General features: G+C 45.1%; 1 protein-coding gene across 7 annotated transcripts in view; it reads left to right on the top strand.

The window, feature by feature from the left end:
• The window catches only part of Rap1gap2 (RAP1 GTPase activating protein 2), a 231,921-nt gene that overhangs the window by 213,021 nt on the left and 3,371 nt on the right, over window positions 1-15,529 (top strand). For 6 of the 7 annotated variants that reach the window (XM_033762850.1, XM_010642113.1, XM_010642110.2 and 3 more), the window contains 5 exons: window positions 4,888-5,025; window positions 6,608-6,726; window positions 9,287-9,400; window positions 9,653-9,770; window positions 10,229-10,355. In XM_033762850.1, coding sequence (XP_033618741.1) covers window positions 4,888-5,025; window positions 6,608-6,726; window positions 9,287-9,400; window positions 9,653-9,770; window positions 10,229-10,355 — 616 coding nt within the window. The remainder of the gene's footprint in view (window positions 1-4,887; window positions 5,026-6,607; window positions 6,727-9,286; window positions 9,401-9,652; window positions 9,771-10,228; window positions 10,356-15,529) is intronic. The other variant, XR_783892.1, reaches the window with a different exon arrangement.

Below are 15,529 nucleotides of genomic sequence, written 5' to 3'. Positions count from 1 at the left end.
GCACATGGTGTGTGTGTGTGGGGGGTCTGGATATCTGCTTGGGAGTTTTTCTCTATAAAGGAGCTGTAAATCACTCATCTTTGAAAGGTATTGATCTTTAGACTGTTGTTCTGAAATGACATTTTCTGCCCCTGCCAGCTGCTCACCAAGGTTTTACTGATCTGTAATGAAAATGTGACAATACATGATGTATCCATGTAATACGGGCATAAAGTGCATGTATACCATGTGTTTAGAAACACTGAAGTTGCCCGGCTCTGCCCGACCTCATTATAGAGGAGTGGAAATGGAGGACAAGGACGAGGGAAGACAAAACACGGGGATCACAGCGAGCAGGATCATTTTGCCCAGCCTTTGAAGGCCTGTGATAGTTAACTGTTGGTCTGACCTGACCCCTAGTGGCAAGAGAGGCCACAGACATCCCTGGCAGGCAGAGGCAGCCCAAGCAGTGCCTGTGATGATGGACAGAGCCCGGCAAGCTGGGCAGGATCCCTAGCCTCTGGCATCTTGGCTCCTTCCTTTTCCTCTGGAGACAGAAAGTTATAGTTCTAGGATGGCTCTGCTGGGGATAGAGTGAGAGATAGTCCACGCCTTGTGCTGCTCAGCTCAGCTCATGTGTACAGCGATCATCTTCTGTCTCATATTTGCCCTGCTGGAGCCCCGGCCCTCAGAGTTCTCCCAGACTGAGAAGCTCAGCAGTCAGGAAGTTCACATCTTTGACTCCAAGAGCCCCTGCCTCTGGTACTTACCTGATTCAGATAGGCATGTCCCCTTTGGTGGTCATCTCCTTGATTTTTCTCCCTTAAGTTGAGTTTGTAAAATTGAGATGACTCATAAACCCACTTGTAAGGAGATGAATAGTGTGGTTGTCGAGGAAGGGAATTGCTCCCTTTGTGGTACTCACTGGTGCTCAACCTTGGGGTGGAGATTCAGTGACACATGTAAGTAATGAGAAAGCAGTGCCATCTCTGTCGTTCCAGTCCCTCTAAAGAGCGCTTATTCAAAGGCAAGCAATGAGCTGTGCCGAGGGCTGGGAGCCCATAATAACTGAGGGAGGCTGATGGAGCCAGAGACCATAGGCTAAGAGGACAGCAGAGTCTGAGGACAGTAAGGGGCAGTCACAGGAAGTGATCAAATAGACTGGCTCGAGAGGTCTAGCACTTGGGTGAGATCACAGCTTGGTGCAGAGAAGGAGGTCCGACTGTCAACCACTAGAAGAGGCAGTCTTGAATGCGTGAGCAGTCCATCCCTGGACACTGATTTTCCAGGGAGGGACAAGGGACTGAGAAGGAGTCCATGTGGCCTCTGGAGACCTCCTAAAGCCAACGCAGGGCTTCACAGGCCTGTTTTCTCTCCTGCCTTTGTTTCCCATCACCATCACTGTCCTTTTTCTTCATCTTTCTTTCTGACTCTTCTCCCTGGCTTGAGAAGGCCATTGCTTCTGTACAGTTTTCCATCAGATTGAAATGTGAAACCGGGCACGTTTATCCAAGTCAAGAATTATTTTTAGAGCTTAGTGCTAACTGTCACCTCTCTCACTAAGATGGGGCAGGAGCGCTGACCCTGAGTGGGATGGTCTCATGCCACGAGTTGGGTGCACACGGTGTCACGTCATCCTCATAACACCTTCTCCAGGGATGACCGCACGGTACCAGCGTGTGTCTCCGAGAGCTTCACCTGCTGAGCAGTGAGAGGACTAGGAGTCGGCCTTTCCTGGTTTTTTCTTCAATCAGCAGACTGCCATCCTGCACATAATCACAATTCCCCATTGTTTCCTCACACTTACCTTGCTGATTCTGACAGCAGAACCCAGGGCATTTGAGGAGATGTTGTCCTCCCTGACCTCGGCCTCTGAGGTTTTTAAGGGAAGTCCTTGAGGCCTCCTGGTTTCTAGTCAACATTAATTCATGAGAGGGTTGAATTCTATTTTCAATCAAACCATTTTTAGGGAATGAAGAAACCTTTTCACCTGGAGCCCAGGATCCTGGGCTTGGGTCCTACGTCATTCTCCACATCTTTCTTACTTGCCTTGTGGCCTTGGGCCATCATTTATTTACCCTTTGAAGATTTTTCTTATCTGTCTTCTCTGTACCTTAGCATTGGAAGCTTGTCAGACCAGATACCACCTCACAGGGTTTATTACCCACATTGACTCCTCTCTGAGACAGAGACAGTGAGGAATTTATCAGAACATAAGCGATGACTTTGGAGTAGGGCTATGGGTGAGTGATCTAGATTCTATTCCTTGCACTGCAAAAAAAAAAAAAAAAAAAAAAAAAAAAGAAAGAAAGAAAAGAAAAGATTAGTTTGAAATGTTACTTTTGATGACGATAGTGGGTAGCAACACGTGAGGTACCAGAGGAGGGTAGCGATGCTGAAAACTTACCTCATTGTTCATCCAAGGACCCTTTAGGGTGCTGCCACATTTCCTGGCCCTCTGTTTTCCAGAGGATATGTGAATTTACCATCCTTTGGTGGTGGCAGGAGCCGAATGTGCTTGATGTTCCAGCCATGTCATGGAACTCTATCGCTAGGCGTTGTGTGAGTTAAGTAGATAGGGTTCAAAGTTAGCAGTGCAAATGGAACCCACTGAGCCCTCTGTGTTCTGTGGTGAAGAAAGGGAGAGAGATGATGTCCTCCTAGGAGCATCTTTGACTCAGAGAAGAGAGGCCAGATGATATCGGGTACATGGTTGGTGGGCTCCGTGCCTCAGCCTCCGTATCTCATTTCAGGGGCTGTCGTACTTACAGATGGTCTTCTTGAGTCTGTTTTCTTAGTCAGGATAGAAGGGCAGGCAGGTGTTTCTAGGCTGGGAAAGTTCCTGGCCTTGAGAGGTCCCAGGGAGACTTGGGGTGAGAGTGGTATTTATGTGGTTTTGCTGGGACCACCTTGCCAGAGACTGAACTCTTCCTTGGGTGCTGCAAGGAGACATCTGTCCGCTGGCACATGGGGTGTGTGTGGGATCGAAGTCCAGAGAGGAAGGGAGCAGGCCATGGCTCAGTCCTTTATGCCAGGCTCTTGAGAATACCCTCTCCTGCTAGACTCTCACCACAGTGAGGAAAGCCTATTAACTCACAGGTTGAGAAGACAGAGGCAACTTGAGGCTCAGTTGGTCATGGGCATCCAGCTTCTTTTCCTTCCTTCCCTTTGCCATCTGCAGCTTGCGGCTGGTCAGTGTGCTTCTCTGGAGTGGTTCCAAGGTGGCTGCTGGGGTTTCAGATGCATCACTTTTGGAAACCATGGAGGAAGCCTTTCCCCAGCTCCCCCAGCAGATATCCCCTCATGCTCCACTGACCAGAGGCTGTATTAAGTGACAGCCTTAGCCTGGTCATGACTTATTCCTATGTCCTGTGGAGGAGGAGAATGTTGGACTAGAGTAGTTCTACCAGTGAGAAGTGACTGCGGCAGAGGATACTTGTACTTGTGCTCCTTGCAGGCAGGGTCACGTCTCCCACTTTTTTGGCCTCTGGACTAGTATGGGGCTGGACACGTGGGAAGCATATGACAAATGCTTGTTATTAATAGGAAGGATGCCCACATTTATTAAGTCCTTGCAGTGCACTTGGCTGTCTCTTAGAAGCATCATGTGTATTCTCACAACAGCCCCCTGGTGTAGGCATCCTCCATCCCATTTCACAGACACATCTCTGAGAAGCTAAGTAATCTTACCAGGATACACAGCTGGTGAGTGAGGGAGTAGAGAGCCTAGATGGTATAAATGCTGCAGTGCAACCTAAGGCTGTCATGCATTTGACTGCTAAGTTGCATGGCCACTGACTCTATAATTAAGTGATCAGATGGCCAAGTAGTGGTGATGCAAAGCTCTGGAGGTCACTGGAGAGAACCTCCTCTTCTTAGAATGCTAGAATGTGGGAGACCATCATCCATGTTGGGGAGCCAGAATCTTCTCAGACTTCACGTGGCAGGAGACCCCTTAGATGGAGCTGAGCTCTGCTGCACCAAAACCACTCCCCTATGGTCCTGTGTAGAGCTATGCCACCTTATAAAACAGTCCAAGGGCATGGCTGTCACCCCAGGCCCATCCCCACCACGGCTCAGGGATCTTTGTTCTTTAGTTTTCTTCTTGTCCTCTCAGGTACTGTGACAGACCTGACCATTCTGGCGATCCTCTCCTGGACCCTTCACTGATTTCTGGCTCGCCCCTTACTCTTCGGTGGTCCTAGGTGGATTCAAGGCTCCAAGAGCCTGAGCAACTCTGTACCCGCGGAGACTGCACCTGTGGCTGTCTGAACTCACATCTCTTTCAGCAGCCATGCAGATGACAGCTTGGAGTGGAAGTGTGTCTGCAGCCCCTGCAAGCACGAGGGAGGGCTTGATGCACATTTCATGCATGGATGAGCAGGAACTCCTCATGCAGTTTCACTAAGGGCAAGTGTAGGCCCAGCTGTGCGAAGTACACTTTAGGATGACAGCAGCAGAAGGTCCACTACAGACATCTGAAAAGAAGTTGAGCTTTCTGAAAAGAGTCAACATGCAGTCCAGAGCCTGACTGTGCTTAATCCCCACCTTAATCCTTTGTGGAATATATGATTCCCATTTTTCAGAGGAGGAAGTTGATAGCTGTACCAGTGTCGCCGGGTCTGCTGAGACCCGCACCTCACTTCTCTTACCTGTAGGATGAACTGGGGCCTGGACCCCTCAGGCTACCTACCTGATGTACTGCCTCACCAGAGCATGGGACAGAATGTGGGAAAACTCTGTAAACTCTAGTGACTATGGCATGGGTCTCCTGACTGTGCTTATTGTATGTGTGTGTATATGTATGCACACGTGCATGTATGAATGCACACGTGGCAAGGACAGGGTGCTCCAAGGGACCTCGGTGCTGACTCACAGGGCCTTTGCACCCCTCCCTTCTCCTTACAGAGGGCCATCCGTGTGCGCAGCCACTCCATGGAGACCATGGTGGGCAGCCAGAGGAAGCTGCACAGCGGAAGCATCCCTGGCAGCCTCAGTGGGGGCATCGTTCACAACAGCATGGAAGTCACTAAAACTACCTTCTCGGTGAGTACAGCAGACCCGGGGTTAGGGCCAGGGAGTGTCCCCACAAAACTTGGGAGGTTTTAGGAAGGGCTAAGCAACTTGAGCAGGGCAAGCTGGATGACAGAGAGAAACAGATTGCCTGGGGATGATCCAGTGTCTGCCCTCTGCTAACGATCTTTGGAGCCTCTGTCTTTGGTAGCACCTGGGGTTGGCCTGCAATAGAAACCCACTTGTCCTGTGACTTTCCTAGACAATCCAGTCTCCAACTCTGCAAGATGGTGTGGAGTGCGATTTTCTGCCCAGGGCCTTGAGACTTTTGCCTGGGAGAAGGGTGCCTATTCTTTGTTATTATTAACGACTGCAGTAGCCACCCATTTGCAGTTCACCAGGCACTGAATTAAGTTACTCAGACAACATTTTACCTAATCCCTGGCCAAGCTGCCTGAAGCAGGTACTAGAGAGGTTAAGTAACTTGCCAGAGGCCACTCAGCTAAGCTGAAGAGCTGGGATTTGAATGTAGGCCTGCCTGATTCAGAGTTTATTCTCTTCATCGCTATGTGTACACTTCCCAAGGGGAGAGGCTGTGTGGGCCTGTGAACTCAGCCTGACTGATTTGGATCCGATTCTCCTGGGCAGATGAGAGAACTACTAACTGATCCATTTATAAGTGAACCAAAGAAGTAGCTTCGGATTTGTGTGGACTAGGATTTCCTTTTCATCTTCTTTTAAATAACAGAACAGCCTCACCGTGATACTGATGATTCTTACTATAAATGGCCCTGCACAATTAATTTAATTTGCCAAATATTTTTATTCCTGTTTTCTTATTTCCCAGAATGCCACGATATGAGCAGAGCAGGGATTTGTTTCCATTCTGCAGATGAGGCGACTGAGGCCCAATGAGTTTTTCCATCTGTCTATGGTTGTACAGCACATGCATGGCAGAAATTGGGGCCTAGGTTAGAATCCTTAAACACTGGCTGAGGCTCTCCCCTCTCCTTCCTCAAACTTTTCCCCGCTCCACTGTGCATCTGTGAGGCCAGGCAGGCAGCTTTTAAAGCAGAAACCATGGCTGGCTCCACACTGCCTATTGCTACATTAACTCCTGCCTGGGATCACTTATTCATGAGCAGTGGATGGAGCATCCAGAGCCCTGGGTTCTTGTCCTCATTCTGCCAGTGATTTGCTAGTTAACCTTGGGCAAAATCGCCTCCCCTCTCTGGGCCTCAGCTTCCTCATTGGTGAAATGAAAGGTTGAACCAGGTTATTCTCTCTAGCTTTGTGGTTCTGAGTCTGTGACCTCTGAATCATCATGACCTTGATGATACGTAGGGCTCCCACATGGTGATCTGACCCCGTGGTCCCACAGGGATGTGGCAATTGTTGGATCATTACCTGGAGTCAGGGGCTTGGCTTTCCCAGGAAAGAGGATGCCAGTGGCTTGAGTCCTGGGGTCTCAGCTCCTGTTACATAGACCCTGCCCTTAGCTGTCTTGCTATTTTTGGAGGTCTCCTGCAAACAGGAGCCATCATAGACCAGAGAGGGGGAAGGATGGAGGCCTGGGTTTGGGGCATGTTCACTCACTCTGGCGGTTTCATGGCAGCCTCCGGTGGTGGCGGCGACAGTGAAGAACCAGTCTCGGAGCCCCATCAAGCGGCGGTCGGGGCTCTTCCCTCGCCTGCATACAGGCTCTGAAGGCCAGGGGGACAGCCGGACACGATGGTAACTGCAGGAGCCCTTATTCCAGCCCAACTTGGAGTCTGTCAGCTGTCTGCACCTTAACAGTGGTCGGGTGCTCACACTTGGGGAGAACTTGGTTTGGCTTCAGGAGATGGCTTCCCTTTAACCCCTGGCTCACTTTAGGCACCTGCATGGCCTGTCACTGAGCCCAATATGGCCATTCTTTACATGGAACTCCAAAGCTGTTTGTGGCAACATTTTGACCTAGGCTAGAAATGGTGCTTGGATTCTAGTCTTTCTTTGCCTTCTTTTAAAATTCTCATTCAGATGTCCCTTTTTTGGGGTACCAAGGATGGAACTCAGGACCTTGTACTTATGAGGGAGGTGTGCAGCACCACTGAGCTAAATATCTGTCCCTCAGATATCCTTTTTGAAGTACTGGGGATAGAACCCAGGGCTTTGTGCATGTTAGGTAATAACGATATCACTCAGCTACACCCTGAGATCCAAAGACCCCCTCTTATGAAATCCTTCCCTGATTCTGCCAGGAGAGTTAATTGACTTTCTAGACTTCTAGAATGTTCAATTTTTTTTTTTTAGTAACTCTCATTACAACATACTTTAACCTATTCTTGCTAGTTGTCTTTGTGTTTCTTTAATTGATGATCCCATTTGTTCTTTAATTTAGCAAGCAACATTTATTGAGTGCCTGCCCTATGCTAGGTGTGCTGCTGAGTGCTCAGTCAGAGCCACCAAAGGCACACACCAGCCTTCTGTCTCACAGTCCTATGAGGAAAAAAAGACATTTAGATGGACTTGCAAGTTGTCTGCCAGTGGCCCTGGGTGGTGGTCTCAGGCCCTAAGCTAGGGCATGCAGGACCAGGGGCAGGTTTATAGAGAAAGACCAAAAAGTTCTGTTTGGAACCTGTGCTTGGAAGTCTCGTGGGCCACCCATCACTACAGGTGTCCAACTCTTGAGTTTTGGACAGAGGTTTTGGTAAAAGAAAGTTGGGCAACTCTGGGCTGCAGGTGCTAAGGAGGGATGAACTAATGACTATGGTCACCTGGAGAGGGCGTGTGGAGGATAGAGAACTGGTGAAGATGCTGGGAAGGAAAGAGAAGGCGAGGATGCAGAAGGCAGGGTCTCTGAAGCTGTGAGGACAGAAATTCCATTAGGGTCTGATGTGCAGGCAAGTCTAGCACAGAGACCCAAATCCCTGTGTGAGTTGAGGGTTGATAGTGAGGAGGTCACTGGCAACCTCTTCATAAGCTGCACGGAGACACTTAACACCTCTAGGGTGGCTGTGATAAAAATAGACAATAGCAAGTGTTGGGAGATGAAAAGTCAGAGCCCTTGTTCATAGTTGGTGGGGATGTAAAATAGTGCAGACTGCTTTGGAAAACACCTGGCAGTTCTTCAGCAGGTTAGGGTTAGGGTTACCATGGGACCCAGCAATTCTGTTCCTAGGTTTCTACCTGAGGGAATTGAAAACAGTTGTCCATAAAACTGGTACAGTAGCATAATTAATGCACATATCCACTGTGGCACTATTCATAATGGCCCAGAATGGGGACAATCCAAATGTCTATCACTTGATGACTAGATCAAAAAATATGGTCTACCCATAAAGTGAAATACTATTTTGCAGTAAAAAGGACTAAAGTAGTCATGCATGCTACAGCATTATGCTGATGAAAAAAGCCAGACATAAAGACCATGACATACTGTACGATTCCATTTCTGTGAAATGTCTAGACAGGCAAATCCATAGAGACAGAAAATAGATCAGTGGTTGCCAGAGTGTGAAGGGGAGAAAGGATGGGCCGTGTTTGCTGATGGGGCCAGGGTTTCTTCTAGGAGGTTTAAAAATGTTGTAACATTGGATTGTGGTGATGGTTGCACAATTCTGTGAATATACAAAAATCATTTAATTGACCATTTTAAATGAGTGGGTTGTGTGGTATGTCTGTTTTATCTCAATCATGCTATTGTTTTAAAAAGTGCACTGAGGACTAAGTGGTCATGTCCCCAGCAGGTGGCACAGGGTTGAACTGCAAGCGAAGGGAACTTTGGGACTCTTGTGCTAAGAGCAGCTTTTTGCTCCCCAACACCTAGGGCCACCCTGCCACATGGGCCCAGGGAGCTGATATTATAGTTTATATGCTTATTATAGTTTTTTAGTTATACTGCAGACTTCTTGGAACCTTACAAAATAGGAATTCCTGTGTATTGGGCCATCTCCTGAACAGAGCCTCTTTTCCCTGTGCGGAACACTCACTCTGTTCTCTGTGGGGTCCTCTCTTGACCCAGGTGGGACAGCAAGCTAGGAGAGATGTGGAGACTTGGGCTAAAAGTCATCAAGCCAGGATTCCTATGGACAATTCTGAATTCTCCACCCTTGAGCCTAGAGAGGTCCTCACCACAGGGATCATAAAACCCTGTTGTCTACTGCAGTTTCAGGAGCTGGTATGGGAAAAGAAGTCTGGGCAGATACCCTTTGTGCAAGGTGCTTGGGCCAGAGCTCTGTCTCAGGCCTGCAAGTGGACCAAAGGCTCAGGGCTGGCTCCATGGTCTCACTTAACTTTGTTCTCCTTTCTTCAGTGACAGTGCATCCAGCACCCCCAAGACCCCGGATGGTGCACAGTCTTCTCAGGAGATAAAGTCTGAGACCTCATCCAATCCCAGCTCTCCAGAAATCTACCCCAACAAGGAGAAGTAAGAAAGTGAGGGGAGGGAAAGACTGGTTGTAGCCGTTTGGAGCCTGGAACATTTGTTCTGGCTCTAGACAAGCTCAGAGTGACTGCCTCTTCTGGAACCAAAAGGCTGGCCAGCAGGGGTACAGAGGGCCACTGTAGGCGAGCTCAGGTCTCTTCTGGGCTGTCCTGCTTTTGGTCTGGGGAGGCCTGGAGCTGAGCGAGGGCTTGGTGGCAAGTGACCAGGGCTTGCCCCTCTTCCCCTTCCCTGCAGGCCCTTCATAAAGTTGAAGGAGAACGGCCGGGCCAACATCTCCCGCTCCTCCTCCAGCACCAGCAGCTTCAGCAGCACCGCAGGGGAGGGCGAGGCCATAGAGGAGTGTGACAGTGGGGTAAGTACTCCTGTCCAACTGGGGAAGTGCCCTGTGTGCGTTAAGATAGCAGTGCGGGCAAAGCCCTGCTCTGTCTCTGGGGATAAAATGGAAGTGGTGGCTCAGGCAGCTGTCACCGTCTGCTGGGAGCAATGCGTGAGGGCTCTCCCTTGGAGTAACATAATAGCAGCCATAGAGAAACAGGGCCAGGCTTGTGTTGTATCCTTGCCATGGGGACCCTGGCTCGGGAGGTAAGGGATCAGTGCCCCATGGGCCTGGGGCTTGGGTCCAAGGCCCTTCCTGGAGGGTCAGAGGTGGGAGCCAGGGCTGAAGCAGAAGGAAGGAAAGCACAGATCCATGTATGGGAGGGGGAGGCAGTGGTCACCCTTGGTTTGGGGGCCTCTCAGGCCTGCCTGGCAGGTATTCTTGTGGTGCTTCTTCGGGTGCACTGGCCTCACTCACCCGACCTCTCTCCCCAGAGCAGCCAGCCATCCACAACCTCACCTTTCAAGCAGGATGTATTTTTCTACAGCCAGTCCCCAAGCAGCGAGAGCCCCAGCCTGGGGGCAGCCGCCACCCCCATCATCATGAGCCGGAGTCCCACAGGTCAGTGGCACCTGGCAGTGTGCACAGTGTGATTGGGAGGGTGTGCCCTGACTTTGCTCATGGAGCAGGTGCCCCTGGCTAGCTCCCATTCCTCCTCCTTCAGCTCTGCCAGCTCATTTCATCTGTCTGCCAACCTTGAGAGACCTGTGTTCTTATCGTGACCCTACATATGGGGAAACTGAGCTACAAAAGGTAAAACACTTGAAGCCATGGGTGTAGGAAAGGACTTTTTTAAAAAACAGAACTCCAATTGCATAAGAAAAAACAGCAAGAATGAACAAATGGAATTACATCAAAAGCTTCTGCACAGCAAAGGAATCAATTAGTAGAGTGAAGAGACAGTGTGCAGAGAGGGAAAGTATTTTTGCCAGCTTTTCCTCAGACAAAGAACTAATATCTAGAGTTTATTAAGAACTAAAAAAAATTAGACCACCCAAAATAAAAGTCCCAATCAAGAAATGGGCAAGTGAAAAGAGCAGACACTTCTCAGGAGAAGTAGTACTTATGGCCAACAAATATATGGAAAAATAAGTGTCTGGCCATTAGAGAAATACAAATCAAAGTAACTCTTAAGATTCTCTCTTACACTGGAAAGCATGGCAGTCAAGAAGTCCAAGAATAGCAAGAACTGGTGTGGCTGCAGTGAAAAAGAAACCCTCCTACATTGTTGGTGGGAGTGTAAACTAGCACAACTGTTATGGAAACTAGTATGGAAATCAGGAGATTTCTCAAAGAACTAAAATTAGAAATTCTGTATGATCTAGCTATTCCTCTTTTAGGTATCTTCCCCAAAGAGCTAAAGATGTCATACTACAGTGATCCATGCATAATCTTGTGTATAGCACTGTAATTCACAATAGCTAAATCCCAGACGCAGCTGTTATACGCATCAACCGATGAGTGGATAAAGAAAAATGTGGTATCAATACACAATGGAATACTATTTGATTATAAAGAAGGATAAATTCAGGACATTTCTAGGAAAATTAATGTATCTGGAAAACATAATGTTGTGTGAAATAAACCAGACACACAAGCTTAAATACTATATGGTATCTCTCATTTGAGTAAGGCAAGGTATAAACAAAGAGCATAATAAAGAATTTAGCTCAGTGGCACTGTGCCTGCCTTGCAAGTGCAAGGTCCCAAGTTTGATCCCTGGTACAAAAAAAAAAAAAGAAGAAAATAAAAGGAGATAGGGGTTGGAACTTTTACAAATGGGAAAGAGTCTTGGAGACCAATGGTGAGAGGAGTGAGTGGGAACGGGGAGGGGAAATAAAAAGGATTAAATTATGCCATGTTCGGGAACCTCATAATCTCAGTAAGTGTAAATATCATGTTTCACACACATGAGCTGAAAATAATGAGAATGAAAATGGGCAAAGGTTTGAGTCAGGGAAAGAGAGAGAGGTGAATGGGAAGGGGATAAAAAACCCAGAAATACGCTGTATTATGTATATGTACCCACTCTACAAGATGAATGCAAACTTCATGTACTGCAAACATGTACTAATAAGATAAAAATAATAAATCAATAAAAATATTTCTCATGATAAAAAGGGCTCTTCTGCTATGCACCCACACATAGGCACACAGTTACTGTGGATTTTACTGATACAATGATCTGACGCACAGTTTACAAATAATGATAAAATATACAACATTCCTTATTGTAAATCCCATATGTCCAATTGATTTTTCACAAGACATTTCCTTTGATAGTTCTCTAACTTTTGTACCATAGCCAACATGAGGTTGAAGATCACAAATGTGGCTCCAACATGAATGTTGGTGAATATAATTTATGTAAATCAATATTTTACACTAATAGAGCTTTATTCCTATGTGGGTGATGTGAGCAATTTCTTTGTCAAATTGGAGAATAGTTTTCAAATGCTGGAAGAATATTTACTCAGTCTTTTTTTTTTCCATTAAGTTTATTGGTACATTTAAAGCAAACAGTACAGTTACATTTATCATTGGGGTCTTGCACCTTTACATGATGTACCTTGGTTCCTGTTTTTTCCCCGTATCCCTGCCCTCCCTTTACCCCCTTCACCCTTCCCTATTTACAAATTTGTTTCCACTTTTTCACATTTTTTTCTTTTCCCTTATTTCTTTTCTTCTTCCTTTCCCACTTCCCCTTCAGGCAATTTCTTCCTATTTTACACTCCCAATTATACCATTTGAACCTTATTTACACTTTTTGTTTTTCATGCCAGAGAAACTATTCGGTATTTACTCAAGTGTATTCTATTTATTTCACTTAAGAATATAGCCTCAATGTGCATCCATTTAGCTATAAATGACTCTAGTTTCTCATCCTTTATGACTGACTAGTACTCCATTTTATAGAAAAACCACATCTTCTTTATCCAGTCTCCAGTTGATAGGCATTTGGGTTGTTTCCAAGTTTTAGCTGTTACAAATGGTGCCGCTATAAACATGGATGCACACATATCATTGTGGTATGATTCTTTTAATTCTTTTGGAAAGATGGCCAACAGAGGGATGGCTGGGTCAAATGGAAACTCTAATCCTAGTTCTTTGAGGTATCTCCATATTGATTTCCACAGTGGTTGCACCAGTCTGCTCTCCCACCAACAATGGAGAAGGGGTTCTTTCTCCCCACGGCCCCGCCAACATTTGTTATTGGTTGATTTCTTGATAGCAGCTATTCTTTCTGGGGTGAGGTGGAATCTCAGTGTTGTTTTCATCTGCATCTCTAGAATGACCAGTGATGTTGAACATTTTTTCATATATTTATTTGCTGCTTTTACTTGTCTGTTTGAGAAATATCTGTTCATTTCAAATGCCCATTTTTGAATTGTGTCTTTGCATTTGGGAAATCTGATTATTTTGAGTTCCTTATATATTCTAGATAGTATTCCTTTGTCTGAGGAGTAGCTGGAGAAAATTTTTTTCCCACATTGTAGGTTGTCTCTTAGCTCTGTTGGTGATTTCTCTTTCACTGTAAAAACTTTTTAATACCATGAGATCCCAGTTGTTTATTCTTTGTGCAATTTCTTGTGCTGCTGAGGATTTGTTCATAAAGTCTTCTCCTATATTGATGTCTTCGAGAGTTCTGTGTAATTTACTTTCTAGTAAGTTTAGTTTTTCTATTTTGATATTTAGGTCTTTAATCCATTTGGATTTTAGTTAAGTGCATGGTTAAAGATAAAGGTCTAGTTTTAATCTTTTGCAAGTTGAAATCCAGTTTTTCCAACACCATTTGTTAAAGAGGCTATCTTTCCTCCAGTGAGGATGGTTGACTACTTTGTCAAAGGATGTCTTTGTCTTTGTCTGAGTATGTCTGGTGTTGTTTCTGTGTCTTCTAATCTAGTCCATTGATCCTTGGGTCTGTTTCTTTGCTAGTACCAAGCTGTTTTTAATCACAGTGGCGTTGTAGTATAGTTTCAAGTTGGGGATTGTGATACCCCTACCATGTCTCTGTTGCTGAGAATGGTTTTTGCTATTCTAGGTCTCTTCTGGTTCCAAATGAAGTTTTGGATTGTTTATTCAAGTTCTGTGAAATACACTGTTGGAATTTCAATAGGAATTGCACCAACTCTATATAGAAGTTTTGGAAGTCTGGCCATTTTCACTATGTTGATTATTTCTACCCAAGAGCAAGGGATGTCTTTCCATCTCTTATATTCTCTTCTATCTCTTTGTTCAGCATGCTATAATTTTCAGTATAGAGGTCTTTTGTCTCCATTAGATTGATTCCTAGATATTTCATTTTTTTGGATGTTATTGTGAAAGGAATTGTTTCCCTAATGTCTCTCTCAGTGAGTCTGTTAGTTGTGTATAAGAAAGCTATTGATCTTTGAGTGTTGACTTTGTATCCTGCTACTCTACTGAATCTGTTAAGTCTAACAATCTTTTGACAGTTTTTTTGCATCTTCTATGTAGAGAATCATATCATCAGCACATAGTGACAGATTAACATCTTGCTTTCCTATCTTTATTCCTTTTATTTCTTTCCCTGTCTAACTGCTGTGGCTAATGTTTCTAGAATTATATTGAACAGGAGTGGTGACAAGGACATCCTTGTCTTGTTCCTGATTTTAGTGTGAGGGTTTTTAGTTTTTGATCATTTAGAATGATTTTGGTGGTTGGATTTTCATAGATAGTCTTTATAAGGTTGAGATAAAGACCATCTATTCCAATTTTTTGTAGGGTTTTTTTTTATCATGAGTATGTGTTGAATTTTGTTGAATGATTTTTCTGCATCTGTTGAGATGGTCATATGGTTTTTGTCCTTAATTCTGTTAATATACTGTATTACATTTATTGATTTACATGTGTTGAACCATCCTTGCATCCCTGGAATAAATCTGACTTGGTCAGGGTGTATGATCTTCTTGATGATCTTCTGTATTCTTTTTGCCAGTGTCTTATTGAGGACTTTTGCATCTATGTTCATTAGGCAGATTGGCCTGTAGTTCTCTTTTTTGGTTGAGTCTTTCCCTGGTTTTAGAATCAAAGTAACACTTGCTTCTAGTAATGAATTTAGAAGTACTGTTTCCCTTTCATTTTCATTGAAGAGTTTAAAGAGTAGTGGCCATAGTTGTTCTCTAAATGTCTTGTAGAAGAATTCAGTAGTGAAGCCATCAAAGCCTGGGCTTTTTTTGTTGGTAATGTTTTAATTACATTTTCAATTTCACTGAATGTAATTGGGGTGTCTAGACTTTTTATAACTTCGTTCAACTTTGGAAGTTCATATGTGTCTAGGAATCTCTCCATTTCTTCTGTATTTTCCATTTTATTAGGGTATAGGTTTTCTAAGCAGATATTGATGGTCCTCTGGATTTCTGATGGGTCTGTTGTGACGTCACTTTTTTCATTCCTAATTGCATGAGTTTGACACTTTTCTTCCCTTTTTTTTGATAAGGTTGGCTAAGGGTTTATCGATTTTATTCTTTTGAAAAACCAACTCTTTGATTCATTGATTTTTTTTGTATCATTCTCTTAGTCTCCAATTGCATTAATTTCTGCTCTGATCTTTATAATTTCCTCCCTTGTATGAGCTTTTGGTTTGTCTTGGTCTTCTTTTTCTAGGAGTTTAAGGTTAAGCATCAGGTTGTTTATTTGAGCTTGCTCTGTTTTCCTAGTATGGGCATTCACTGCTATGAATTTCCCTCATAGAACTGCTTTCATTGTGTCCCGTA

This window comes from Fukomys damarensis, unplaced genomic scaffold, assembly GCF_012274545.1.
Source record: "Fukomys damarensis isolate Sample0158 unplaced genomic scaffold, DMR_v1.0_HiC HiC_scaffold_13, whole genome shotgun sequence".
Taxonomy (NCBI): Eukaryota; Metazoa; Chordata; class Mammalia; order Rodentia; family Bathyergidae; genus Fukomys; species Fukomys damarensis.
This window is presented reverse-complemented; position numbering and strand designations above follow the sequence as displayed.